General features: G+C 38.9%; 1 protein-coding gene across 1 annotated transcript in view; it reads left to right on the top strand.

Moving 5' to 3' along the window:
- LOC150078392 (heat shock 70 kDa protein 12A-like) overlaps window positions 1–27,605 on the top strand; it is a 158,319-nt gene that overhangs the window by 100,847 nt on the left and 29,867 nt on the right. Inside the window, exons 6-7 of the mRNA XM_090384551.1 lie at window positions 4,581–4,767; window positions 20,660–20,716. Of these exons, the coding sequence (XP_090240677.1) occupies window positions 4,581–4,767; window positions 20,660–20,716 (244 nt within the window). The remainder of the gene's footprint in view (window positions 1–4,580; window positions 4,768–20,659; window positions 20,717–27,605) is intronic.

The following is a 27,605-nucleotide window of genomic DNA, read 5'->3' as shown; positions in this document are numbered from 1 at the left end:
TTGGCACACCCAAGGTCCTGAGCTGTATCTCTCTCTCTCTCTCCGGGCTAGCCGAGTGGGTAAAGTACCTGCCCGGCAACCCAAAGGTCGCGGGTTCGGTTCCCGCCTCGGGCTTGGATCAAAGTACTGCAAAAACCTTGGGAGGTGCAATATGGCCACAGAAGCCGATGCGCCAACAACTACCAAATCAAAAAAAAAAAAATCTCTCTCTCTCTCTCTCTCTAATAATCATGATGCAAATATGCAGTATCAGATTTTTAATCCACTTGAAGGGAAAACTACATACTTGACTTTAAATTTTTTCTCCCCCTGATATGACAGAAGCAAACTCAGATATCTTTCAACTTTCACCAGAGGCTGACTAATTCAGTCTTGGAAGAAAACTCAAAAATGTCTTTGCCATCCTCAGTCCCATGGTTTTCAATCTAGGGTCAAAAAAGGTTGTTGGAAAAGACAAGTGAAAGTGTTAAACTGACCATCTTCATATTACAAAACAAAGAATTCTCAAATATATTGTTAGGATGGGAAGATACAAACCTGAAACTAGTGAATGAGCTCATTACCTTACCTACATGTAAGTTAGGTAAGGTAACTTACACTTTGCACCAGGAAGGCTTACACCATTTCAGCTTTGCAAGTTAGGAACTTTCAAATAGTCAATTGATTTGTAGCATTTAACACTTTAGCAGAAACATTTTTTAGCAGAAACCTGCTCCCCCCCCCCTACTTTTTGCTATAAGCAAAGAATAGGGGGGGCGGGGTTTCTGAGAAGATGGGTGTATATATACATTAGTTGACTAACTGCTATAAAAGATTCACATCAGCAACAATCAACAACGATACATGGCTGCTGTTATTTCCACAAAATAAAGGAAACAGTGTAACCAATAGCAAATTAAAAGAATTTTAAGCTGATAACAAAACAGTGTAATAACAAATAATTTACAGCATTCCTTCTCTTTATTTTATGGAAATAACAGCAGTCATATATTGTTATTGAATGTTGCTGATGCCAATCTTTCATAGCAGCTGGTCAACCAGTATATACATTCCCCATTTCATTTATCTTTTTTCTTTTCTTGACTGAATTTATTGTGCATCACTCTGATTTTTCATTAAACTTCTATTGCATTAAATTGCTGCTTGCCACTCCAAAATTTCTATTTATTTTTTAATTAACTAATTTAAACATTTCTTTTAATTATTTGCATGAGGAGACTCGACACTAGAATTCCTCATATAGCTAGCTGTTCTATACAACAAAATGCATGTACTGAAAAGTGAACATCATATATGACTGTTTCCTTTTTCTTTAAATAAAATAGGTTTATGAAAATTACAATCTATAGAAATTCAAGTAGTAGTAGTGGCATGTGATGAAAGAAAGCAAGTGTATGAGCTTATGCAGCATCAGCCAAAAAAAAAAAAAAAAAAAAAAAATTCACATAACCATTCCCTCTAAATGTTTGTCCAGTTCCTCCTTAAATTTATTTAACCTATCAACTTCCACGACAGATGGAAGTTTGTTCCAGCAATTAACCATCCACTGGCTAAAGCCAATTTCTGCACATCTATTCTACATCTGTCTTTCCTTAATTTGAATTTACACCCCCTTAGGTTCATAATCTGAACAAGTGGAAGAATCCCATCAGAATTCAGCGTGCTCAACCCATTCAAGGATTTATACACCTCAATCAAATCATCGCGCAGGTACCTAGTCTCCACCCACTGCAATTTGCAGAACTTAAGCCTCTCTTGGTAAGAGGATCCCTTCATTCCCCTCACCAATCTTGTTGCCCTTCTAGTTACACACTCAAGCAAATCTACATCCTTCCTAAAATGAGGCCTCCAGACCTGTATGCAGCACTCAAGTCATGGCCTGACCATTGCCTTATACAGAGGGACAATCACCTCCTTTTCCCTACTAGCAAAATTCCTATATATCATTGACCTGCCCTGGCACCTGTCTGCATTGCTCAGAAAACTTTGTATCTGACTGCACAATTACTCCCAGGTCTTTTTCATTTTCTATCACCTTAAGTTGGTAGGTTGGTACGTTTCTGTGGGGTTACCTCTACCCATATGCAGCACTTTGCATTTGGCAAGGTTAAACTTCAGTTGCCACTTCTCAGTCCAGAGGTTCCCAACCTTTCTCGGTTCACAGCGCCCTTAGTGTCCCAGTAATTTTTTTCAGGGCACCCCTAGGCCAAAAGAAATAACTAACACAGTGGTTTTAGACCTTTTAATATATACCTATGTAATAATTTTATTCTTTATATAGTCAATTATAGATCACCACAAAATTAAAAAGATATGGTACAATGGATATTGTACTGTACCCTTTATATTGTACCCTTTTATAATGAAATAAATATATAAATTTCAAAATAATAATTTTTAAGTAACTTAAACCCAAATTACATGCACCCCAAGATGGTTGTTGCGGCACCCTAGTGTGCCACAGCACCCCGGTTGAAAACCACTGTCTCAGTCCATCTGCGCAAATTTTCTAGATCCTGTTGCAGTAGCACACTGCCAACCTTTGTATCATCTGCAAACTTCGATGTTAAGCCTGATATACCTTCTTCAATATCACTGATAAATATAAAAAACAACAGTGGCCCCAAACACCAAACCCTGGGGAACTCTACGAAGAGCAGCACCCATTGATTACTACCCTCTGTCTTCACTCACTCAATATCCTTTTATCCATTGTAGCAATTTACCCTTAATGCCATTCTGCTCCAATTTGTACAGTAGTCTTCTATGTGCAACAGTGTCAAAAGCTTTCCTGAAATCCAAGTATATGATATCAAAATTTTTTTTTGCATCCAGTTCCTTTGTAACCACATCATAATAACCAATCAAATTTGTCAGAAAAGACTTTCCCTTAACAAACCCATGCTGTGTCAGAATTATTGCTGCAGTTTTGTCTAGATGATCCTGCAATACATCTTTAATCAGTGACTCCATTATTTTACCCGGAACAGAAGTTAAACTAACTGTTCTGTAATTACTCGTGTCACCCTTCGATCCCCCCTTTGTGAATTGGGGATACATTTGCACATCTCCAGTCCATGGGGACCTCCCCTGAGTCCAAGGATACTCTCATAATTATGGCTAAGGGTTTGCTTACTTCCTTTGCCGCCTCCTTTAATATAACTGGATAGATTCCATCCACCCCAGGTGCCTTTCTTATGTTTAACTTCAACAATTTCAGCAACTGAATAGGAGCTCCTATTCAGTTGCTCCTATAATGGTGAAAACTTCCCTCAGAAGATCTCCAAGTGGAAACATTTCATCACAGTCATTCTCGGCAGCTCTTGAAACAAATGAATTTTGGAGGCCTTCCTATTTCAGAGACCACACAAAGAACTTTAAAGGGGTCATTTTGGAATGGGACCTTCTTAATGTTCCTGAGGAATAAATTACTGTAGAACTTAGCTGTATACTGAGTGGAATAAATGGTTAATATTTAGTGTTGTTCTAGCAGGGGCCCCTCCATATTGGACTGCAGTGGGGGAAACCTACATGGAACTCCCCGTGCACTGCTTATGTCACTCCCTCTCATTTGTTGCATGAAGTGAAATATGCTGACACTGGCTACAGCTGGTCTGGGATTATTCATAGGGAACCACTGTCCTCGGTGCAATATCTGTCCAACATAGGGCACCCTAGCCCTATGCTTTATTCCCAACTTACCCATACTCCCTTCCCCCACCACCTCCCATCACTTTTTTTTCACCTGCTGGACCCTAGCACCACAAATCTTTTACTTTTCTTGTCTGTCCCCCGTGTGTATGGATGGGCTTCTTCCATAGAATTGCCCTTCTATTCCTTTAACCTCCTACTTCTTGGTGGAGAGCCTTCCTCTCATCCACTCTAACCTTCTTGCTCTAGGGTATCAGAAACATTGGAGATGCAGAATTTGAATACTAAAAGAATATTTAGATATGATGAGCACTTGAATCCCCTAATTTAATCCCTTTGAGGGCAAACTCTTGCACACCAAAATGTTGTTTATGCTTAATTTCTTCACTCCGTGCCTAACACACATGCAGAAAAGCATCTTCCATGTAATTATGTTACACCTCCCCCCCCCCCCATAAGGTCCTGATTCATGATTGCCATATGCAATTCCCCTGCCCCAAAGCTGGACATCTTCATGCTCTGAGTATACTTTGCTGTTCTAGTCACAGGCACAATTTCAGCTAAGAAATTTTAATTAGGTGAAAATACCTTGAGTAGTGGCGCCTCCGTAGCCAGGTGGGAAGGAGCAGCAGTGGTAGCACACGCTTCTTGATTAGACCGGGGTTCGAGCCCGTCACCACCAAATACGGAGCATGCGGAAAGGTCAGGGAATGACCACCGCACCGGAGCAATATGGCCTTAGTTGCTAATGCTCCTAAAAACCAAATAATAACAACAATAACCTTGAGTAGTAATTAAAAGTAAAGCATTCTGTGTTCTTTCATAAATCCATACCTACTATCCAGTATATTTTAAACATGGAACAAATCAATTTTTTTTCTTTTTCTCTTTTGCTTAAATGAAACTATTTCAATTTGTAATAATTTTAGGCAGGAATTGCAACAGCAGATTTTCCAGATCAACTGCTGATAGCACTGGAACCTGAAGCTGCTTCCATATACTGTAGAAGGATCAGGATGCATCAATTAATTCCAGAGACTCCCCATGTTCAGTCATTTCAGTGGCAAAATGATGCCGAGGAGTTTGCTGTTGACTGTTCCATTGTGAATAGTAAAGGTAAAACAGAAGTTTTATTTATGAGATTTCTCCCTAAAGATCAAAAATTATAGATGTACAAAAATCCAGGAAACCTTTACAAAACTGAATGATTAATTATATTATTAATAAAGGTATTAATAATATAATATGATGAATATTATAATTAATAGTTTTTTTAATACAGATGCAAAAAACTGTGTATAATTAATACAGTTTTTTGCATCTACATCTACAGTTTTGTTTTTTTTATTCATTGTAGTGAATATTAAGATTAAAAAAAAAAAAATCACATTATAAATAGTCTTATCTCAGATTATTGTCCCAACTGACATATGGTCAAATTTTGGGCTTGCAAATTGGCTAAAATCTAAGAGCACCCAAAATTTTGTGGAAAGTTAAAGGATTGATGTGATGGTGTCCATTTTGCTCTAATATACAGGTTTAAAGAATTTTTAAATGTATATTATTTTTATTTAAAAAATAATTAATGATACAATGCAAAGGCAAATACTATACTTCACATTAAGTTTGCTGTTTTTGGTAGTTGTTATACATCACTTATCAACCTAAAGGTTAATTTCATATAAACAGACTCCCAAGACTTTTCAGATCACAAAGTTCTGCTTAAAAATTAAATTTAATGAGAACTAAATGATTGTGTAACAAAGTTAAATACCAGAAGTTTAACTTGGCAGCACTCATATAAAACTGCATTATTAGTAGTGGTGAGCAATAGTGGGCTTGCGAGAATCCATTATTTTTTTTGAAAATTTGCAAGCCCATTGTTGAGACATTTATTTTACAAATAAAATCCTGAATGCAATTATTGAGTATCCATAGCTGAAGCTACAGTGGGGCAAGGGGAACCCCATTCCCAGCATTTTAATGGCACAATTGATTGGTTATGTATTTTAAAATTGCTTCATTTTTGATTTAATTACAGTCCGACCTCTGTTTAACGAACTTCTTTATAGCAAATTTTTTTGATTCCCCTTGGTAATTACATTTAAAATAGTTTCCGTTGAATGAAGAAAATTTCCATGTAATGAATGGATTAGGAGAGACAACTGTATATGCATTGTTCTCACCTCTGGCCTTTAGGCAATTTAGGTAATTAGAAAGTGCGAATTAAGGGTGAAAGAGATTACCATTCCACAACGTTAGTGGTGTCCGTAAAACCTATGCAGTCACATACTGAGAAGTTGCACTAGTCAATATGCTTTCCATAGCCAGTCAGAGGATTAAGAAGATTTCCGACACGGATAATAGTCTCTGGTCAACCTGTGTTGTGGTTCCCCTTTACTCTGACAAATGGGCATATGTTTTTCAGAGAAGTGAGTGATCCATGCCTTCCTGTCTATGTTTACATGATCACAGTAGCAGAATATTCGTGTGATTCTTATATTTTGCACTGTTTCAAAGAACTAGTGACAGGAGCAACTTAGTCGGGGGGGGGGGGGTATTGAGGCAACTAAGATATATAAACTTTACGAAGATGAAATGTTGGCAGATTTTTAAACTTTGTCAAGCCTTTCACTGTGTAGAAAATGTTCTAAAATATAATGGCATACAGGCAATAATTAAAAAAAAAAAAAAAAAAAAACTGTATCACCAATCTCCAAAAAACTAGCGTGAATTAAGAATGATTGCTAAAGAACTTGATGTGGAAACTATAAAGATTGGTCGTGTGTTCGGGCCACGATGAGTATCTTGCAGACTTCAATTGTGGGTTGGAGGAATTATCCCATTTTGTGCAAACTTTTTGAATCAGAAGTTTAAATATTCCGGATTATTAAATCTACTTTTAAATTTGGAATTTCTTAACCATTTGGCGCTAATGATCGACATCTTGCAGGAGCTCTCTTTCAGAAGCTTTACAGAATCACAATGGTAAAAGCATATAAATTAATTATTTGAACTATCAATGCTGTTGCTAATTTAAAAAATTCTGAAGGAAATTATGAAGCTAAAATTGTGAGCATGTTGAAGTGGAAAGAATTTGAATGAATCGAAAGTAAAAAAAATTACCTCATGACAAGTTATTAAATGCATTGTTTTATCCTCAAAGGATAAGTTATTAATGCAACAGAGTGATTTTAAATTAAATAAAGAAAATGATACCATTGAAAAAAATTTTAAACATACGCTACCCGAAATCGTGGAATGTGAAAGAGCTTTTGTCTCGGTGGGAAGACAGTGAAAACTGAATAAGAAATTTAAGTTTTCTGATAAAATATGAAATAAAAATTAATGATTTTAGAGATTTTGTCGAAGACAGTTTATCTTTAAAATCGAGTGAAATTACCTTTTCAATTAAGAAAACCAGAAAATATCTTTGAAACCATTGCAATATTTTGTGACAATTAAACACTTTGCAGATTATGGTGACCATACATCTAAATGGAAAACCATTGCTTCAGTTTGATCCATTACATCAAATCATTCTTTGTAATCATCGCTCAGCTATTGAGGAAAGCAGAAGATCGACAACAAATATTAATAAAGAAGTAAATTCTATATGGCAATTTTTAGAATAAATTTTTCTTGAATATTTGTGAAATAATTTTTTTTCATGTACTTTTTTCTAGAAAGATTTTTTTTTTTTTTTTTGTAATATTTGTTTTTATATTGTGGAATATTTTGTGATAGTTTGTTATTTGTGATATGGTAAATATTTCATGTTATTTTTTATTCGCAATATTAAAATTTTATCATGAAAAAATGTATCCATTATATTTCCCTAGTTGTTAAAAAAAAAAAAAAAGACTAATAAAAAAGTTGCACATGTGCCGAGCATGCACGGTAGATGGTTCATGCGAAACATCCTTCGCATTTCTTTTAGGTATTTTGTTTTGTATATATCGATTACGAAATAAGAGCTTTTTTTATTGTAAATATTTTATTGATCATTCACAGATTTTCATAATTTCTGGAAGACAAGATACAATGGATTTATGATAACCAAAGTAAGAGATGTATACTTGCGAGTGCAATGTATCTAAATCTCTGTAAAATAGCACCGATTGATGTACTGATCTTGTAGTTGAAGCGACATTGCAGCTGTTAGGGGAACCTAACAATGGAATGTAACGAAAATGCGAGACGAAAAAAGAAATTGTTGACAAATATTTGTATTGTTGCAATCATACTTACTGCAGTAATAACTTCAGGAAGCATGATTGTGACGTCATACTATTTAAAAATTCTAAAAGGTTAGAACTCCAGACACTTGTATCCAGTTATCATTGTAAGGCAAGGCATACGACCAGGTTTTTTAAGTTTTTTAGATAGACCTACGAACATTTTACACATTCACTTATATGCATGGTTAAGGGAGTAATAAGTCACATCTGTTCACTCCCCTACATCCGCCCCCTGACTCGAGATATCATACCGGTCACAAATAATGCGTCATGTGCTCTAATCACACTACTAGTAGTGACAGTGTGGGAAACGCCTCTAGCGGAAGCTGCGGATGACGTCACTTACATGACTGATCAGATTCACTCGGTAGAAAGTCGGAAAAACTGTGAGCCCATTGTTAAAATATTCAAGGCTCACCACGTATTGGTAAAATTATGCAAGGAAGCAAGCTTATACAGCATCTGCTAAAAAGAAAACTTAATATTCAGATCCCTTCTAATAATTTGTCCCAATCCCTCTTAATTTTTTCTAATTTCCTAATTCTATAACATTAGATGGTAATTTATTCCACAAATTAATCACTCACTGTCTGAATGCAAATTTCCATCCATCTGTTCTGCAGGCATCCTCATTTAATTTAAATTTATATCCCCCATGTGTTGCCTGAGAAAAAACAAATGTCATTAGCATTTAATTTACTTAATTCCCTTACAGTTTAAATACTTTAATTAGATTTTAATTTCTACAGTGATTTGATTTACAGGCACGGCAGGTTGCAGAACCAGTGGTGCTCCCCAACAAATCTCCTTATTTGCACCCTTTCCAACAAATATAATGTTCTTTTGTAATATATAATATCCTAAAACTTATTTTTATATTTATATATATATATATATATATATATGATAAGTGGCAGCAACAAATGGAATTGAACCATTCCTAAAATGAGATTGAGCCTATACGCAGTATTCAAGATGTGGCCTAACCATTACTTTATAGTTAGATAATCACTTCTTTATTGCTGCATTATTAGGAACGTTATTATGAACTGCAACATATCCGCTCAGTTATCTCCAGGTCGTTTTCATTGCCTACTATAATGAAATAGTAGAGACTTCCAGAGACTCCCCATGTTCAGTTATTTCAGTGGCAAAATGATGCTGATTAACTGATGAGACTTGTGGCAGAGGAGAAAAATGCATGGAATGCATATAAATTATCAGATGATACAGAAGCCAATGGTACATATAAATTACTCTGTAGTCAAGTCACAAAGGAGTCTAGGCAAGCTAAGGCAGATTTTGAGAAGCTCCAGCAAAAGATGTCTATGTTGTTGATGTCTCTGCTCAAGTTGCTGACAAACTGAATAGGCATTTTGCATCTACATTTGCATATGAGGAATTCTTTATGGAAGGGAATACCAGAAGTTTACCAAACTCTATTGGGGAGCCAAATGATTTTGTGATAACTGAAAGGAAAGTGGAGAGAAATTGTTGAAGCTAAACATAAAGGTGAATTGGGGTGGATGGAATATATCCAATTATATTAAGGGAGGCAGCAAAGGAGGTAAGCAAATCCTTAGCCATAATTATGAGAGCACTCTTGGATTTGGGAGAGGTCCCTATGGACTGGAGAAGTGTGAATATATCCCCAATTCATAAAGGAGGATCAAAAGGCAACAGGAGTAATTAGACCTGAAAGCTTAACGTTTGTTCTGAGGAAAATAACAAATCATCTGTTAAAGAAGTAATTCTGGACCACTTGCACAGGCATTCAATTATACTGCAGTCACAGCATGGATTACACATCAGTGGGCAGTCTTGTCTGACCAATCTGATTGGATACTGTGACCAAGTAATTGGATGCAAAAAATAATTTTGATATCATATACTCAGATTTCAGGAAGGCTTTGTTACTGTTGCTCATAAAAGACTGCTGTGAAAACTGGAACAATATGGCATTAAAGGAAAGTTACTGCTATGGATAATGGGATGGCTGAGTAGGAGAAGACAGTTGTTTGTTATTTAGGAGCATTAGCAACTAAGGCCATATTGCTCCGGGATATGCGGTGGTCATTCCTTGACCTTTCCGCATCCTCCGTATTTGGTGGTGACAGGAGAAGACAGAGTGGTTATCAATGGGCACTGCTCTTCATGGACTGATGTTATTTCTGGAGTCCTCAGGGTTCAGTTCTGGACCTATTGTTATTTTCAGTATTTATTAATGATATTGATGAAGGTATATGAGGCTTAATGTTTAAGTTTGCATGGTAGTAGTAGTGGCATGTGATGCAAGAAAGCAAGTGTATGAGCTTATGCAGCATCAGCCAAAAAAAAAAAAAAAAAATCACACCATTCCCTCCAAATGCCTTTCCAGTTCCTCCTTAAATTTATTTAATCTGTCAACTTCCACGACAGATGGAAGTTTGTTCCAGAAATTAACCACCCGCTGGCTAAAGGCAAATTTCCGCACATCTATTCTACATCTGGCCTTCCTCAATTTCAATTTATGCCTCCTTAGGTTCGTAATCTGAACAAGTGGAAGAATCCCATCAGAATTCAGCGTGCTCAACCCATTCAAGGCCTTATACACCTCAATCAGATCACCTCGCAGGTGCCTAGTCTCCAACCACTGCAATTTGCAGAACTTAAGCCTCTCTTCGTAAGAGGATCCCTTCATTCCCCTCACCAATCTTGTTGCCCTTCTCTGTACACGCTCAAGCAAATCTACATCCTTCCTAAAATGAGGCCTCCAGACCTGTACGCATTACTCAAGGCGTGGCCTGACCATTGCTTTATACAAAGGGACAATCACCTCCTTTTTCCTGCTAGCAAAATTCTTATATATCATTGACAAAACCCCATGACCTGCCCTGGCAGTCTGTCTGTCTGTCTGCATTGCTCAGAAAACTTCATATCTGACTGCACAATTACTCCCAGGTCTTTGTTATTTTCTACCACCTTAATACCACACATTTGGTACATTTCTCTGGGGTTACTTCTACCCATATGCAGTACTTTGCATTTGTCAAGGTTAAATTTCAGTTGCCACTTCTTAGCCCATCTGCCCAAATTTTCTAAATCCTGTTGCAGTAACATACTGTCATTAACAACCCTGCCAACCTTTGTATCATCTGCAAACTTCGACACTAAGCCTGATATACCTTCATCAATATCATTGATAAATATACAAAACAACAGTGGACCGAACCCTGTGGGACTCCACTAATAACATTAGTCCAAGAAGAGCAGCACCCATTGATTACCACCCTCTGTCTTCTCCCACTCAGCCATCCTTTTATCCATTGTAGCAACTTACCCTTAATACCATTCTGCTCCAATTTTTACAATAGTCTTCCATGCGCAACAATGTCAAAAACTTTCCTGAAATCCAAATATATGATATCAAAATTATATTTTGCATCCAGTTCCTTTGTAACCACATCATAATATCCTTTCAAATTTGTCAGACAAGACTTTCCCTTAACAAACGCATGCTGTGTCTGAATTATTGCTGCAGTCTTGTCTAGATGATCCTGCAATGCATCTTTAACCAGTGACTCCATTATTTTACCTGGAACAGAAGTTAAACTAACTGGTCTGTAACTACTCGTGTTACCCTTCAATCCCCCTTTGTGAATTGGGGATACATTTGCACATGCAAGCATACAATCACCTATTTCTATTCCCCCTGACATATCCCATATACCCACCTGTTTCACGATGACTGCCATCAGTCCCTGAAACCCCCAGCACCCCTCGCTCCAGGTCGCTACTTATTCTAATAGAAGTTGTGCAAGAATCACCTCTGCCTGCGACTACTTTTAGTCTGTGAATCCCCTAGGGTGGTTAATAGCGTGCTCAGTAATCAGAAAGCTACTGCAACAAGATCTAGGAAAATTAGGTTGATGGCCTGAGAAATGACAATTGAAGTTTAACATTCTGCACATATTCAAGTTACCGAATATGTGTAGCTGTAATCCAAGATTGACATGTCAACTGTGTTACTACAAATTAGGGCAGACAGAAAACGAAAAAGACCCGAGGGTAATTGTGCAGTCAGATATTAAGTTCTCTGAGCAGTAGAGACAGTCTGCCAGGACAGCTCATAGGGTATTGTCATTGATATATAGAAACCTTTGTAGCTGAGATATGGAGGTGATCATCCCCTTTATATCGAAGGCAATGGTTAGGCCCCATCTTGAGGTATGTAGGCTTCACTTTAGGAAGGATGTAGATCTGCTAGAACAGGTGCAGAAAAGGGCAACCAGATTGGTGAAGGGAAGGGTGCTCTTACTAAGAAAGGCTTTAGTTCTGCAAATTCTCGTCACTGAGGTTGTCACAGACTTTCTCTCAGATATCTCTAAATAGGCCTACAAGGCTGGGACAAACCATGTTGATGATTAAGCTTCACACGAGCCAGAAGATAAATAAATTGAATACTGTAACTAAAAACTTTATTTACAATAAAATAAGTATAAAATATATATTTACAATAAAAACTAAAAATATACAAATAAGTTGGTTTCAAAAAAGGATTTTGTGCATCTGGATCCGCAAACTTAATAATGACCTGAGGATTACCAGAAGACAAATTGGATTTGGCTCTAGAATGTGTTAACAATATATCGCCAGTACATCGATTATTGATAGTGAAGTTGGTTTCGGAGAAGATGATTAAGATTGCAGGTATTTATAAGCAAAGGCAAATTAATAAATTTCATAAATTATTGGAGGAGACAGCGATTGTACATAACAATAGTGGTACTAATTTCATTTGTAATTTAAGTAACAAGCGTCTTACTGGGGAACAGGAGGGGGTCTTGAGCTTGGGTACTAAATTTGCCTTGATGCGTAAACCTCCGGTCGCTGAAATAGCAATGGGCATCAAGAGAGCCGTTAATAAGTTACCAGCGACCCAGGCTAATGAAGTATGCATTAGAGCGGCAGCTATTTTGAGTCAGGCCAAGCCGACCCCCTCCAACCTTAGTACTATTCATAGGAAGGCTTTGAGGGAGCTTAAACAAGATGATGAGATCATTGTCCTACCAGCAGATAAAGGTAGGGCTACGGTTATTTTGGACAAAGAACAATATTATAGTAAAGCATTAGAATTATTACAGGATACCGCCATATACAAAGTTACCCACCATAATCCGTTGGTTAGTTGGGAATGACAAGTGAATAGCCTGTTACAACGTTGGCAAAAGTCAGGATGGATATCTAAGGAAGTCTATTGGTCGTTACATGCTGCTGGATGTTGTTTACCCAGATTTTACGGGCTCCCAAAAATACATAAAGTAGGTATACCGCTCAGATCTATTGTATCATTTATAAACAGTCCTATATATGCTTTATCTAAGTATTTAGCTAAGCTAATTGCAGCCATAGTAGGACTTTCCAGATTTGTCATTAAGAACAGTAAGGAATTTGTGGACTTTATAAAAGGACAGACAATTCCGGAAGATGAGATTTCTTTCGATGTTAAGTCACAGTTTACTTGTATTCCCATTAAGTTTGGTTTGCAGTGTGTTAGAATGGCCTTAGAAAAGGATGTATTGTTAAGTACCAGGTCACCTCTAGGTGTTGATGACATTTGTGAAGGAGTAGAGCTTTGCTTATCTAGTACCGTTATGGTATTCCAAGATGTCATGTACAGGCAGGTCCATCCATGGCATATGTACAGGCAGGTCCATCCATGGCACAGCCTTGGGTTCCCCCATCAGTGCCATAGTGGCCAATTTACCTATGGAGGACTTAGAAGTCAGGATTTTTGGGGATTTGGAATTTCCCATGTGCAGATGGAGGAGATATGTTGATGACACATTCTCCCATTATACAAAGGGGGAGGGAGGATCAGGTACATAATAGTTTCTCCCCTTTTATCACATTTACTTCAGAGGTGGAAGCGGTGTGAACCTTGCCATTCCTTGACGTGTTGGTAATTAGAGAAGGCGGCAGGCTTAAGTCCAAGGTATTTAGAAAGCCGATGTGCCGGGGTCAATATACCCATTATACCTCGGCACAGGCCAGCCAACACAAAAACAGTGTGGTCAAGTCTCTAATAGATAGGGTGGGGTCCCACTGAAGCACCTCCGAGGATAGAGATAATGAAATTGTTCGGGTCACAGCAGACCTCAAGAAGTGCGGCTACTCCTAGAGGGTGTTGGACAGAGCCATTAGAGTCCACTCGTAATGAGCAGTTCGCACCTGTGAGCACTGCATACATTCCCTACTATCCGGCCTGTCGGACCACATTGCACGTGTAATTCGGGGGTGTCAGATACGCTGTGTGCAACTCCCAGGTCGGAGGTTGCACACAGCGATATCTCGAGTAAAAGACCCCATATCCAAAGAAGCCAGCAGTGGGGTGGTGTACGAAATCAAATGCCCGGACTGTAGGTGAGACGGGGTGGCGATTGAAAGACCGGCTGGGGGAGCATGCAAACGCAATAAAGTCTGCAAATTATGGGAAGTCTGCTGTGGCTGAACATTTAGCATTAGTAGAGGCATTTGATGCAAGAAAGCAAGCTTATGCAGCATCAGCCAAAAAAAAAAAAAAAAAAACAACCCACTTCCACTTCACCCCTCTGTTCGTTCAAAATACCTGTCCAGCCGAGCCTTAAACTTATTTAGGCTATCAACCTCCACTACAAGGGATGGAAGTCTGTTCCACCAACCAACCACCCGCTGGCTAAAGGCAAATTTCCGCACGTCTATCCTACATCTGTCTTTCCTCAATTTGAATTTATGCCCTCTCAGGTGATTATTCTGAGCTAGAGGAAAAATCCCATCAGCATTGAGCATGCTCAAACCATTCAAGGCTTTATACACCTCTATCAGATCACCTCGCTGGTGCCTAGTCTCCAGACACTGTAATTTGCAAAACTTAAGCCTTTCTTCGTAAGAGCACCCCTTTGTTCCATTCACTAATCTTGTTGCCCTTCTCTGTACTCGTTCCAGCAGCTCTACATCCTTCTTGAAATGAGGCCTCCAGATCTGTATACAGTACTCTAGGTGTGGCCTGACCATTGCCTTATACAAGGGAATAATCACCTCCTTATCCCTGCTGGAAAAATTCCTGTATATCATTGACAATACTCCATGAGCTACTCTTGCAGCCCGTCTGCACTGCTCAGAGAACTTCATATCTGCCTGCACAACCACCCCCAAGTCCGTTTCATTCTCTACCACTGTCAGTGTAGTACCACAGAGTTGATACGTTGCTCTGGGGTTGCTGTTTCCCACGTGTAGTACTTTACATTTGTCAATGTTAAACTTCATTTGCCACCTCTCAGCCCATTTGCTCAACCTTTCCAGATCCTGTTGCAGCAGCATAGTGTCAGTAGTGTCCTTGACAACCCTGCCAACCTTTGTATCGTCTGCAAACTTGGACATTAAGCTTGATATACCATCATCAATATCATTTATAAATACAGAAAACAATAATGGACCCAACACGGAGCCCTGAGGGACTCCACTAATAACATTAGTCCACGATGATGAGCAGTGTCCATTGATTACCACTCTGTCTTCTCCCCCTCAACCACCCCTTTATCCATAGCAGCAATTTGCCTCCAATGTCACACTGCTGCAATTTGTGTAGCAGTCTTCCATGTGCAACAGTATAACATGGAAGACTGCTACACAAATTCTGGAAGAAACAACATCAAATTTCCTCTGAGGATGCTGTCATCACAGATCATCCACAGGGGTTCTGGGACCGTAAATGGCTTGAGAGTTCACGTATTGGGGCAGCTAGCAATACTATTAATAGGGATAGCGGTGTACGTCTACACCCACTCCTGGAAACAATTGTCCTTGGACGTGATGAACGGTTTCAGCTAGCGTGCTCCCGAGCCATTTCCGATCCCGGGGCGCAAATGGAAAGTTCCAACTGTGGAACCATGTGATTGTGCCGTGGACTTGCTATTTAAGGATGTGCCACACAGTAAACATATGCTGCTGAGGAAGGAGACTGTTGCCTCCGAAAGCTACAGCAAATTTTATCGCTTTTAATTTCTAGGTTTTTAGTATATTTTATCAGTGTTATTTGTATATTTTTAATTTTTATTGTAAATATATATTTTATACTTATTTTATTGTAAATTAAGTTTTTAGTTACAGCATTCAATTTATTTATCTTCTGGCTGGTGTGAAGCTTAATCGTTAACATTTCTCTCAGATATTGCAGACCAGCTGTACTTGCTACCCGATGGAACTGATATTTGGGTGACATTCAAGTCAAGTGGACTCAATTTTGGCAAAGTCCGGATGGTCTGTGACAGCCAAATCCTCTAATTGCACCTTCACGCTGGTGGGACTGTTAGCAATCCTGGGTATAACCTCCATGCACAAGCACACTGTGGGTGACGTAAGCAGGTGTCAAGGTGTGGCGCCCACACCACATAGAAGAATGCCGCCCCTCTGTGTTACCAGCCAATACTAGGTGGTAGATGACTCATCAACCGATGCAATACCACCACTTTGCTTATTGAAGGCTTGAAGTGGTGGAACCCACGTTTAGCCTCCAGAGCTAAGTTCCTGTCAACCATTCCCATCTCTTCCATCATGCAGTATGACTAATGACTTTTGAGGTTATGATGAACATCATAGCAAGATCCAGTCTTCTTTACTGCCTGCAAACACTGTTTTACATCTCTAAAACAGTGTTTGCAGGCTGGCCGCTAGTTAGTACACTGGACCAAACCTATTGGTGATTCTTTAGGAGGCTTCCAGACCAGCTAGTGCATAATCTTGCTACCTCTACTCTGCCAGATAGTGACTGGAGGGAGTCCGAGTAGTGTGTATGCGGGAGGCCACGTTATGTCAAGGCTCTGGGTATATTCTTACCATGTGTACGCCATGTCCAAAAATTTCATTACTTCATACAGCATGTGCCCTCCCACTTTTTCTTACTATTGAATACACCATGAATTGTCAAACTAATAGAGTAAGCTTATCTGCAAAAAGATGTAAACCTCCCAAACACTTCCTAGTTCATTTCACAAATATACATGGTCTCAATTTTAATCTCAACAATGTCCATTTCCACTTGCAGTCTGCCAAACCCCATGTACTTTTTCTGACAGAATCTCAGTTATCGGTTGACTCAACTACTACTCATCTCAGTTGCTCAAATTATTTGCTGTATGATTCCTTTTGCGTCAAAGGTGGTACTTGTGCATATGTTCGTTCCGACATTCCCTGTCATAGTCTTGTCAAATTCATCTGTTGTCTCTACCATTCTCCCAACTCCATTAATCACTTGGAGCTCTTTGACTTCCTCTCTTTGCAACTTGACTTTCTCCAGTCCAATTTTCCTAACAGTGAGGTAATTTTCCTTGGTGATTTCAATGTTCACAACTTCAGCTGGCTTCCATTTTCTGGTCACACCAACCCAGCTGGTCGAGATGCTGAGGCTTTTGCAATTTCTAATGACCTTGCACAGATTGTTCATTTATCTACAAGAATACTGGACAATCCTAACCATACAGCCAACGCGCTTGATCTTTTCCTCACAAACAACCCTTCTAAGTACACGGTCGAAGTGAGTGATCCATTAGGCACCTCAGATCACAACATGGTGATTGTCTCTTCTCCAATGGAGCCTTTATCTCATGGCTATTCCCAATGTCGTGTTGTTTGGCATTACAAGAATGCAAAATGGGATGACCTGTGAGATTTCTTTTCTTCTTTTCCTTGGCTGCATTACTGTTTCAAAACTTGTAGATATGGAGTTCTGATGTCAATGTCAATTCAGATTGTGTCAGTGAAAGTATTCTTCTAGTAATGGAATCCTTTATTCCACACTGCACTTTAAAATCTTTTCCTTTATCTAAAATTTGGTTTTCCAATAAATGTGCTAAGGCTTTTCAAGAGAAGAACTTGGCATAACGTAATTGGCTTGTTTCCAATTCTTCAGTTTCATTTTCTGCCTACACCAAAGCTCGGAACAATTGTTAAAGGAAGTTATTAATCAGTCCAAACTAGATTTTGAACAGGCTAAGAGTAGAAAACTTGCTTGACCTAATGGTAGCCGATCATTTTGGTCTCTTGCCAAAGCTATTGGCCGCAACTTTTTTCCATCTCTGCTCCCACCTGTCAAAATCAGATGGTTCTGTTTTCACTTTAGTCAAGGATAAAGCTGACCTGCTAGCATCCAATTTTTCTTCCAACTCAAGTATTAATGATCTTGGTAAAACATCTCCCACCATTTCCAACACGCTCCATTCAATGCCTCCTGTGGTCTACCTTCAAAAGAATTTTGACGAATCTTGATGCTAAGAAAGCTCCAGGTCCTGATGGTATTTCTCCACTTGTTCTCAAAACCTGTGCTCTTGAACTTACTCCTGTTCTTTGCCGCCTTTTTCCCTTTCTTATTCAAAAGATGTTTTTCCTTCTGCTTGAAAATTTGCTCATATCCAGCCAGTTCCTAATAAGGGTGACAAATCCCTCTCATGCAATTATCATACCATTTCAATTACTTCTAGTCTTTCTAAAGTAATGGAGAAATCAATTAACTGCCCACTCTTAAACTATCTAGAAACCTTCTGTCTGATCAATGATCGCCACTATGGATTCCATCAGTGTTGATCCACTGACTGGTGATATTCTGGCTTATGTTACCCATTTATGGACAAATTCAATGGAAAAGTTCAGTGAAACACAAGCAATTGCTCTTGACATCTCAAAGGCTTTTGATTGTGTTTGGCATAAAGGTCTTCTAAACAAGCTTCTGTTTTATGGTTTGCCAACTGTTTTTTGTAATTGGCTATCCAGTTTTCTCTCTGATCGCTCACTGAGAGTGATACATGTCTGTCTTCTAACTTCTTGACTAATGCTGGTGTTCCCCAAGATTCAGTACTTTCCCCTCCACTCTTTTCCTCTTGTATATTAATGACCTTCTTCCATTGACTGGAAATCCTATCCATAGTTTTGCTGATGATAGCTTTTTTTTTTGGTAGTTGTTGGTGCATAGGCTTCTGTGGCCATAATGCACCTCCCAAGGTTTTGGCAGTACTTTGATCCAAGCCCGAGGCGGGAATCGAACCCACGACCTTTGGGTTGCCAGGCAGGCACTTTACCCACCCAGCTAGCCCGGTCGGCTGCTGATGATAGCACATTGCATTCCACTTTCCATTTTGAGAAACCTTGCCCCGCTACCAATTCCTTAAATGCCGATCTCCAGGTAATTCTGCAGCGGGGCAAAGACAGCTTAGATGATTTTAATCCTAAAATTCAGTCCTGTCTTATATCTCGCAAAAAAAAGGATTCTTCTGCTCCTATTCTTATCTTTGCTGGCACTCCGATTTCTAAGCAAAATGATATATCTCTTTTGGTGATTACCCCGACTTCTGATCTCTCTTGGCACAAGCACATTACAAATATTGCTTCCTCTGCATCTAAAAATCTTGGTTTTCTCTTTTGTTCTCGGCGTTACTTTTCTTCCAAACAGATTTTCACTCTGTACAAATTGCAAATTTGCTCTACCATGGAATATTGTTCCATTGTTCCCACGTCTGGGGCAGGGTGCCTCCGTAGCCAGGTGAGCAGGAGCAGCAGTGCGTAGTACACGCTTCTTGATTAGACCAGGGTTCGAGCCTGTGACCACCAAATACGGAGGATGCGGAAAGGTCAGGAAATGACCACCGCATATTCCCGGAGCAATATCCCCGTAGTTGCTAATGCTCCTAAAAACCAAATAACAAACAAACAAACATCTGGGGCGGTTGCCTCCAAAACCTCTCTCAGGCTTCTAGTTTTTATTCAGAAGAGGGCAGTTAGGTTAATTTATGACTCCTCTCTAACAGATTCTCTCCACTTGCTGTCTCATAGACGTACTGTTTCTGCTGCATGCCTTTTCTACAGATACTGCCACGGGCACTGTTCTTCTGGATTGGCTTCTATAATTCCCGTGCTCTCTTTCAAAACAGTCTGAACACGAGCTGCCACCAGCCAACATCCATTTACTGTCCAACTTCAAACTCACAGAACCAACTTTTCATCTTCCTCGTTTATTCATTTAACTGCCATTTTCTGGAACAACCTTCCTTGAAACGTATTTCCTGAAAAGTAGTTTACAGAAGTTCAAGTCTAATGTCAACAAATATCTTCTTTCTTCTTCTCAACCTCCAACCCAAGCACAGTACTATATACAATAGGTTCTAATACCTCTCGTGTTTGGGGTTTTCATAAAAAAAAAAATCATTATTCAGAGAGTAGGTTTCTGTGGGGTGAAGTATTTGAGGTGTCAAGGCCTTGAATGGATTTAGTAAGCTAAATGTTGATGGCATTCCTTCTTCTTGCTGAGACTACATACATGAAGGAGCATAAATTCAAGTTGAGGAAATTCAGTTGCAGGTAGATGTGTACAAGTTTGCCTTCAGCCAATGAGCGGTTTATTGTCGGAACAAATCCATATAACTTCCATCTGTTGTGGAATTTTGTTGTTTGAATAAATTTAAGGAAGAGCTAGACAAATTCTTGGGGAAGGGGTATGGATGGGTGTATTATTTATTTATTTTTGTATGATGCTTTTTAAACTTACTTTCTTGCATCATTTGCCACTACTAATACTTTATGACAAAATGGTGGAGACCAGAAGAACAAAGATCTTAATTTCAAAATTATAGAAATAAATTGGTGCTGGCCACGACTTTATTTCCAGTGTTATTACATACCTAAATTGCAGAATAGTTTGTGAGATAATTAAGGATATTTTATATATGGAAACCTTTTCAATAGCTGTAGAATTTGTTTTCTAGAGCATGCCTCCTTTCAAGTTCAATCCAGAGATCATTTGGAAAGTTCATTTAACAAGGGTAAGCTTGAATTTTCTAAACTTTTTGCAAATACAGTTATTTCATTATTATTTTTTTTATTACCTATATTTTTATCAGGGGTAATATTAATTTTTAATAGTCAGCTAAAGTTAACATGTTAAATTATTTTTTTTCAAATGTTTAATCAATAATCTTAATAGTGTATAGAGCCATATACAAAATTGTTTATATATAGCCTGAAAGCAGTGGATATTCTTATTGGTTGCCAATGTGAGAGATAGTTATACTGTTGTAGTACTAGAATATTCAACAGACTATAGCCTAGACAGATTGAGCCACTGGGAAATTTTCCATTGGGACCCTAAGTAGGATATACAGGGTATATCATAACATGTGAGACTCACTTAGTAATAGATTTTGGACCTAAAATCAAAAAGTTATGAACTTGCTATATGAAATGCAGCTGAAGCAAGATGTCTGTATGCCGAAAACTTCCCTAATCTTCATCTTCCAAATAAGACCTTTCAGAGAGTACATGAATGCCTTTAGGAAACTTCATTTAGAAAATAAGTTTCAGACGGCGGTAAATACATCAGCACGGGTGAGGAGGTTTATAATGAGGCATTTGAAAACTTGTATTCAGGTGCATGGTGGACATTTTGAGCATTTGCTGGAACACAAAAATGGCTGTAACTCAGAAACAAGGTGAAATCAGACCTTGTTTACATGAACTTTTTTTTTTTTTTTAAATTGTTTTTTAGGTCCTAAATGGGTGGGTCCCACATGTTATGATTCTGACTATGTAATGTCAGGACGGCAACAAGCAGGTGTGAGGTGGGGATGGGGCACACTCGTGGCAAACACACAAGAGAGACAAAACTGAGTAAACCTAGCAGCTAAATTCCATATGATGAGTGGAGAGTTTCCATTCATTCAATAGCAAATGACTAAAGAAAATATATTTCTTTCAGTTATTCCTCAGAAATAAAAAAAAAAGTGGACTGGACTAGAGAAACACATTTAAATCATTTGACTAGAGAACAACCTAGAGTAGCAATTAGTTCTAGTTCTTTTCCCTAGGACTATAGTTGTTGCTCTACCATTAAGTGAGTACTGAACAGCTGTCATCGTCCTGCCCATTTAAAAATAAATAAATAAGAATAATAAAACTATATAGCTATTTTTTAAAATTCAAACAGCTGTAGTTCCTAACTGTCCAGATGTGTGTATATTTTTTTTCTTAATTTGGGGCTAGAATTTTATGCACATAATTTTGAAACACCCTATACATTCCATACTTTCTAGTTACATGTATGTTTTCGTATGTAAACGTTTTCATTCACAGTTATATGAAATGCTAGCTGCTAATGCTGCATTTATCATTGAATAAAACTTTTTTTGTTACATTCACTGAACTTCTTGACCAAGCCATAGGTTTCATTTCTCTTTTGTCATAGCACTCAAAGATACCTACGCTTGTTAATGTTTAATGCTTGCTCTGGTGCTTACTATAGCAAGCATTAAATCCTTGTATACAGAGTTAAGTAAATTGTTCTGTTTATACTCTGGTGTGGTCACACAGGTTAGAGGAGTTTATAACTAAATCTTTCAGTCATTTAGATAAGAATGCAGTCATTAACTATATTTATTCTTCATGTGGGCTGAAACCACTGTCAACTCAAACGTGTGTTATTGCACTTTTGCCTTACGGGATCATCTAGGCAAGGCTGCAGTAATAATTCAGACACAGCATGAGTTTGTTAAGGGAAAGTTTGTCTAATGAATTTGATTGGATACTATGTGGTTACAAAGGAACTGGATGCAAAAAAATAATTTTGATATCATATACTTGGATTTCAGGAAAAATTGACACTGTTGCTCATGGAAAATTACTGTACAAATTGGAGCAGTATGATATTAAGGGTAAGTTGCTACAATGGATAAAAGGGTGGTTGAGTGGGAGAAGACAGAGAGTGGTGATCAATGGACGCTGCTCTTCGTGGACTAATGTCATTAGTGGAGTCCAACAGGGTTCGGTGTTGGGCCCACTGTTGTTTTGTATATTTATCAATGATATCGATGAAGATATATCAGGCTTAATGTCCAAGTTTGCAGATGATACAAAGGTTGCCAGGGTTGTTAATGACAGTGTGCTACTGCAACAGAATCTAGAAAATTTGGGCAGATGGGCTGAGAAGTGGCAACTGAAGTTTAACATTGAAAAATGTAAACACTGCAAATACGGTAACCCCAGAGGGCTTCCCGTATAGTAGTGTACTACCAACTTTGTGGCACTACACTAAGGTGGGTCCCCGGGTGCCAAGCGTATTTCGAGGCCAAGCGATATTCTTGTGATATATAGAGTGCTCTTGTAAAGTGATTGAAGTTATTTCCTTTCAAGTTTGTACATTTCTATCAACAGCCTTTCTTTAAAACCAGTTCTATACTTGAAAATCACAAGTTAGACCACAGAAAGGAAACACACCTTTCTTTCTTCTATATTTCTTGTTCTATTAATCAACTAACACTTCAACCACTTGGCCTCCGAGCGGCACTGCTCCTGCCTCCTCGTGGCAGGGCCAGTAATCTGGGGGAAAAGTTATCCCCCAGGGCTAAAAGGAGCAATGATGGATAAAAATGACTATCTACCTCTAGAGCCTTCAAACTCAAGGCTAGATAAACCAAATGATGAAGACCTGAACCAACCAAAAAGGCTCCGAAGAGAAGTGCAGTGCAATGAAATGCCAAACTTTCTGGTGATACACTCTCTCTCTCCAACCAACCTGTCGGCAAATTATCACCATTCGTCATCCAAAGATTTCTGGAATTGATTGCTGGAACACCAGAAATGGTTAAACAACTGCAATCTGGAGACCTATTAATTGAAACAGCCAACTCCAAACATTCCGAGTGGCTACTCAAAACAACGACATTCGGTGGCCTGCCAGTATCTATTACTCCACACAACACCTTAAATTCCTCGAAAGGCGTTATAACCGAATGGGACCTACTTACAATATCAGAAGAGGAATTAGTTCAAGAACTGAGTAATCAAAAAGTAACCAACGCCAAATGCATAATGACTAAAAAAGATGGAAATCTCCTCCCAACTAGGTCAATCATTTTAACCTTCAGTACCCCCAGATTTGCCATCCTCAGTAAAAGCTGGCTATTTAAACTGCCGAATTCGGGCTTATATTCCTAATCCCATTCGTTGTTTTAAATGCCAAAAATATGGACATTCCCAACAAGCATGCAAAGGAGAAGCTATTTGTCCTATCTGTGGTTCCAAGGAACATACACAAGCAGACTGTTCAGCATCAAGTCCCATTTGCCCCAACTGCAAAGAAAGTCACCTAGCATTTTCAAAATCCTGTGAAATGTGGACAACAGGGAAGAAATTCAAAAATATAAAATTGAACACAAAGTCACATACCCCGAGGCACGCAGACAGGTAATGTTGACGATGCCCAGTCGTTCATTTGCATCTCACACTCGAAGCTTTAATTCAACAGCAGTACAAACAGATGTATCAATACGCCCCAGCACATCTATGGCTAATTGGGTTAAAAATGCATTATCTGATTCAGAAAAAGACACACATCAAACTAAAACCAGTGAATCGACCAACACTCCAATCAGCATCCCAACTGATACTTGGACAGTCTCGCATGATAAAGAAAAATTAAAAACTACCAAAGACAATAAGAAACCTGAATCGTCCACCAATAGTATGGAAGTAGATGTATACTCAGATCTTGAAGAACCCATACTAGAACTTCATGCAAATGACACTATGGATACTGGGTGCCCCAGCTTCCCAAAAAAAAAGACCACAAAAAGTGCTCAAACAAAAAAGTCTGATGAATCATCCTCAACTAAACCTAAATGAACCATAGTATCTTACAATGGAATTGCAGAGGTTTTCGTTGCAACACTGACGATATTAAATACCTAATTAACCGATATTCTCCAGTTGCCTTCTGTCTACAGGAAACTTACCTGACCTCACAAATTTCTCCTTCGATAAAGAACTGTTGCCTTTATCGAAGAGATCGAAATACCACTAATGCTGCCCATGGTGGTGTAGCAATCCTAGTAAACTTGAAGATCCCAACTAGACATATCCCACTCCAAACTGAAATAGAAGCTGTTGCTGTTCACATAACTCTCCATAGTGCAATAACACTTGTCTCAATCTACCTACCATCAAACCGTACTTACTCTTTAAAAGATCTTGAAGACCTCTTTATACAGATACCTCCACCTCTCTGTATATTAGGGGACTTTAACGGGCACCACCCATTATGGGGCTCTCCTAAATTGGATAGATGGGGCCGACTAATTGAAAGCTTTCTAGAGGCACTAAATTTCAGTATACTCAATACTGGTGCACCGACACACATACAGCTCCCAGCAGGACACACTTCAGCAATAGATCTCTCAATTTGTTCACCAGTACTAGTCCCAACCATAGTGGAATGATATAACTGATCCCATGGGCAGTGACCACTTCCCAATAGTATGCAACTTTCTGAAAGCAAAGACTCCTTCAATTCAACCCTGCAGAAAGTGGAAATTTGTCCGAGCAGACTGGGCAAAATTTCAATCATCAATCGACCTTGATGAGGAAAAAATCGGCCTCCAACATATTGATGATGCGACAGATTACATCACGTCGCATCTTCTAAATGTAGCTAAGAACACAATACCACTATCAAATCCCCCGGGCCAAAAGCATCATAATTACTGGTGGAATGACAAATGCACCACAGCAAAGAGAGCAAAAAATAAAGCCTGGAATTTGTTTCGGCAATGTCCGAGCACATTCAATCTCATTAATTATAAGAAATTAAGGGCAAAAGCACGCTTCATACAAAAGCAAGCAAAGAAAGAATCCTGGACCCGTTTTGCCTCCAGTTTTCACAGAAATACTGATTCCAAAATAATATGGAAAAAAATTAGACAGCTGTCTGGTAAGTTTCCTACCATACCTTCTCCAATCCTCTTGGAATGGGAAAGATCTCTCTAATCCAGTAGATATAGCTAATGCTTTGGTCAATACTTTTGCCAAAATCTCAGCAGCAACAGCCTATCCTACATCATTCCAAAGAATTAAAAACACTGAAGAAAAGCATGCTATTCATTTTCAAACTGCCCGTCTTCTCCCATATAACAAACCTCTGCAATATTCTGAACTTTTACATGTCATTAAAACCGCCCGCAATGGTGCTGCCGGGCCAAATGGGATTTATTATGTCATGCTACAACATCTTGATGACAAAGCTTTGCGCTACCTCCTGGTCTTTTATGATCGCATATTTTTAGAAAATGTTTTTCCAGCTTCTTGGCATCACTCTACAATTTTGGCATTCCTGGAAAAGATCCACCCAACCCCAATAGCTATAGACCCATATCTCTCTCAAGCTGCCTCAGCAAAATTCTTGAGAAAATTATCCACAGAAGACTCGTCTGGATCATTGAGTCGGAACAGCTAATGAGCCATAGTCAATATGGCTTTCGTCAAAACAGGTCATGCTTAGATCTTATGGTCAAGGCTGAATTTGCCATCCGTAATGCTTTTGTCAAACATGAACATCTAGTAATGGTTTCAATAGACATAGAGAAGGCTTTTGATACCACCTGGCAGTATGGTATATTTAGTGATCTTTACCTTCTCGGACTACGAGGCAACCTTCCTGTATTTGTTCAGAACTTCTTACATACTAGATCATTTCAAGTTCGATACCAACATGCCCTTTTCACAACTTTCATCCAGGAAGAAGGTGTTCCACAGGGATCAATACTGAGTGCCACTCTTTTTGCTCTGAGAATAGATTTTATCACTAAGCAGCTTCCAAATACAGTTGAGACTTACCTTTATGCAGATGACCTTTCCATCTCCTGTCATTCTCAAAACATGGTCTATTGAAAGACAGCTTCAGATATCACTTAATAAAATTCAACAATGGGCGAGCCTCAACGGGTATCGGCTCTTGCAGCAGAAAACAGTTGCCATCCACTTCTGTAGGCAATACAAACTTCAAATTTCTAACATCTTTGTCCCAGTCACCAGCAACATCAGATTTCATGGATTAATCCTTGACAACAAGTTAAATTTCCTAGATCATATTAAAAATGTACGGACTTCATGTCTAAAAAAGTTAAACATACTCAGAGCTTTATCTGCCCAAACGTGGTGTGCAGATCGTACCTCGCTTCTTTGTTTATACAGAGCATTAATCAGATCCCGTCTCGATTATGGTGCTCCAATCTATGATTCTGCCAGAAAGAGTGCATTATGCTGGCTTGATCCAATTAAGCACAGGCCCACCGGGCTAGCCAGGTGGGTAAAGTGCCTGCCTGGCAACCCAAAGGTCGCGGGTTCGAATCCTGCCTCGGGATCAAAGTACTGCAAAAACCTTGGGAGGTGCATTATGGCCACAGAAGCCGATGTGCTAACAACTACCAAAAAAAAAAAAAAAAAAATTCAGCACAGTGCTTTGAGAATTGCAATTGGTGCATTCAGAACATCGCCAGCACATAGTCTCTACATTGATGCTCACGAGCCCCCACTAACTTTACGCAGGAAAACACTGTTACTCAAATATGCTGTCAAGATACAAAGTTGTGCCTCTCATCCCGTTCAGTCATACCTTTTCAACCCACCGTTAGAAATCCTATACAGAAACAAACCTAGCATAGTAAAGCCAGCTGGTTTTCGCCTCCTTGAATTGGTGCAAGTTTGGAATATTTCCGTTCATTCCGTAAAGCAGGTAGCAACCTATACTCAGCCACCATGGGCTCCTCCTCCTCTTCCAACCTGTGACACTTACCTCTGTCAATGGAGAAAGAATACTTTGCAAGCATCAAATGTCAACCAAATTCATGCAATTAGCATTAGCATTAGTAGAGGCATATGATGCAA

The sequence above is a fragment of the Mastigoproctus giganteus genome, chromosome 11 (genome assembly GCF_048544385.1).
Source record: "Mastigoproctus giganteus isolate SK-2022 chromosome 11, ASM4854438v1, whole genome shotgun sequence".
Lineage (NCBI taxonomy): Eukaryota > Metazoa > Arthropoda > Arachnida > Uropygi > Thelyphonidae > Mastigoproctus > Mastigoproctus giganteus.
The sequence above is the reverse complement of the archived record's forward strand: the minus strand, read 5'-3'. Positions and strand labels throughout refer to the sequence as shown.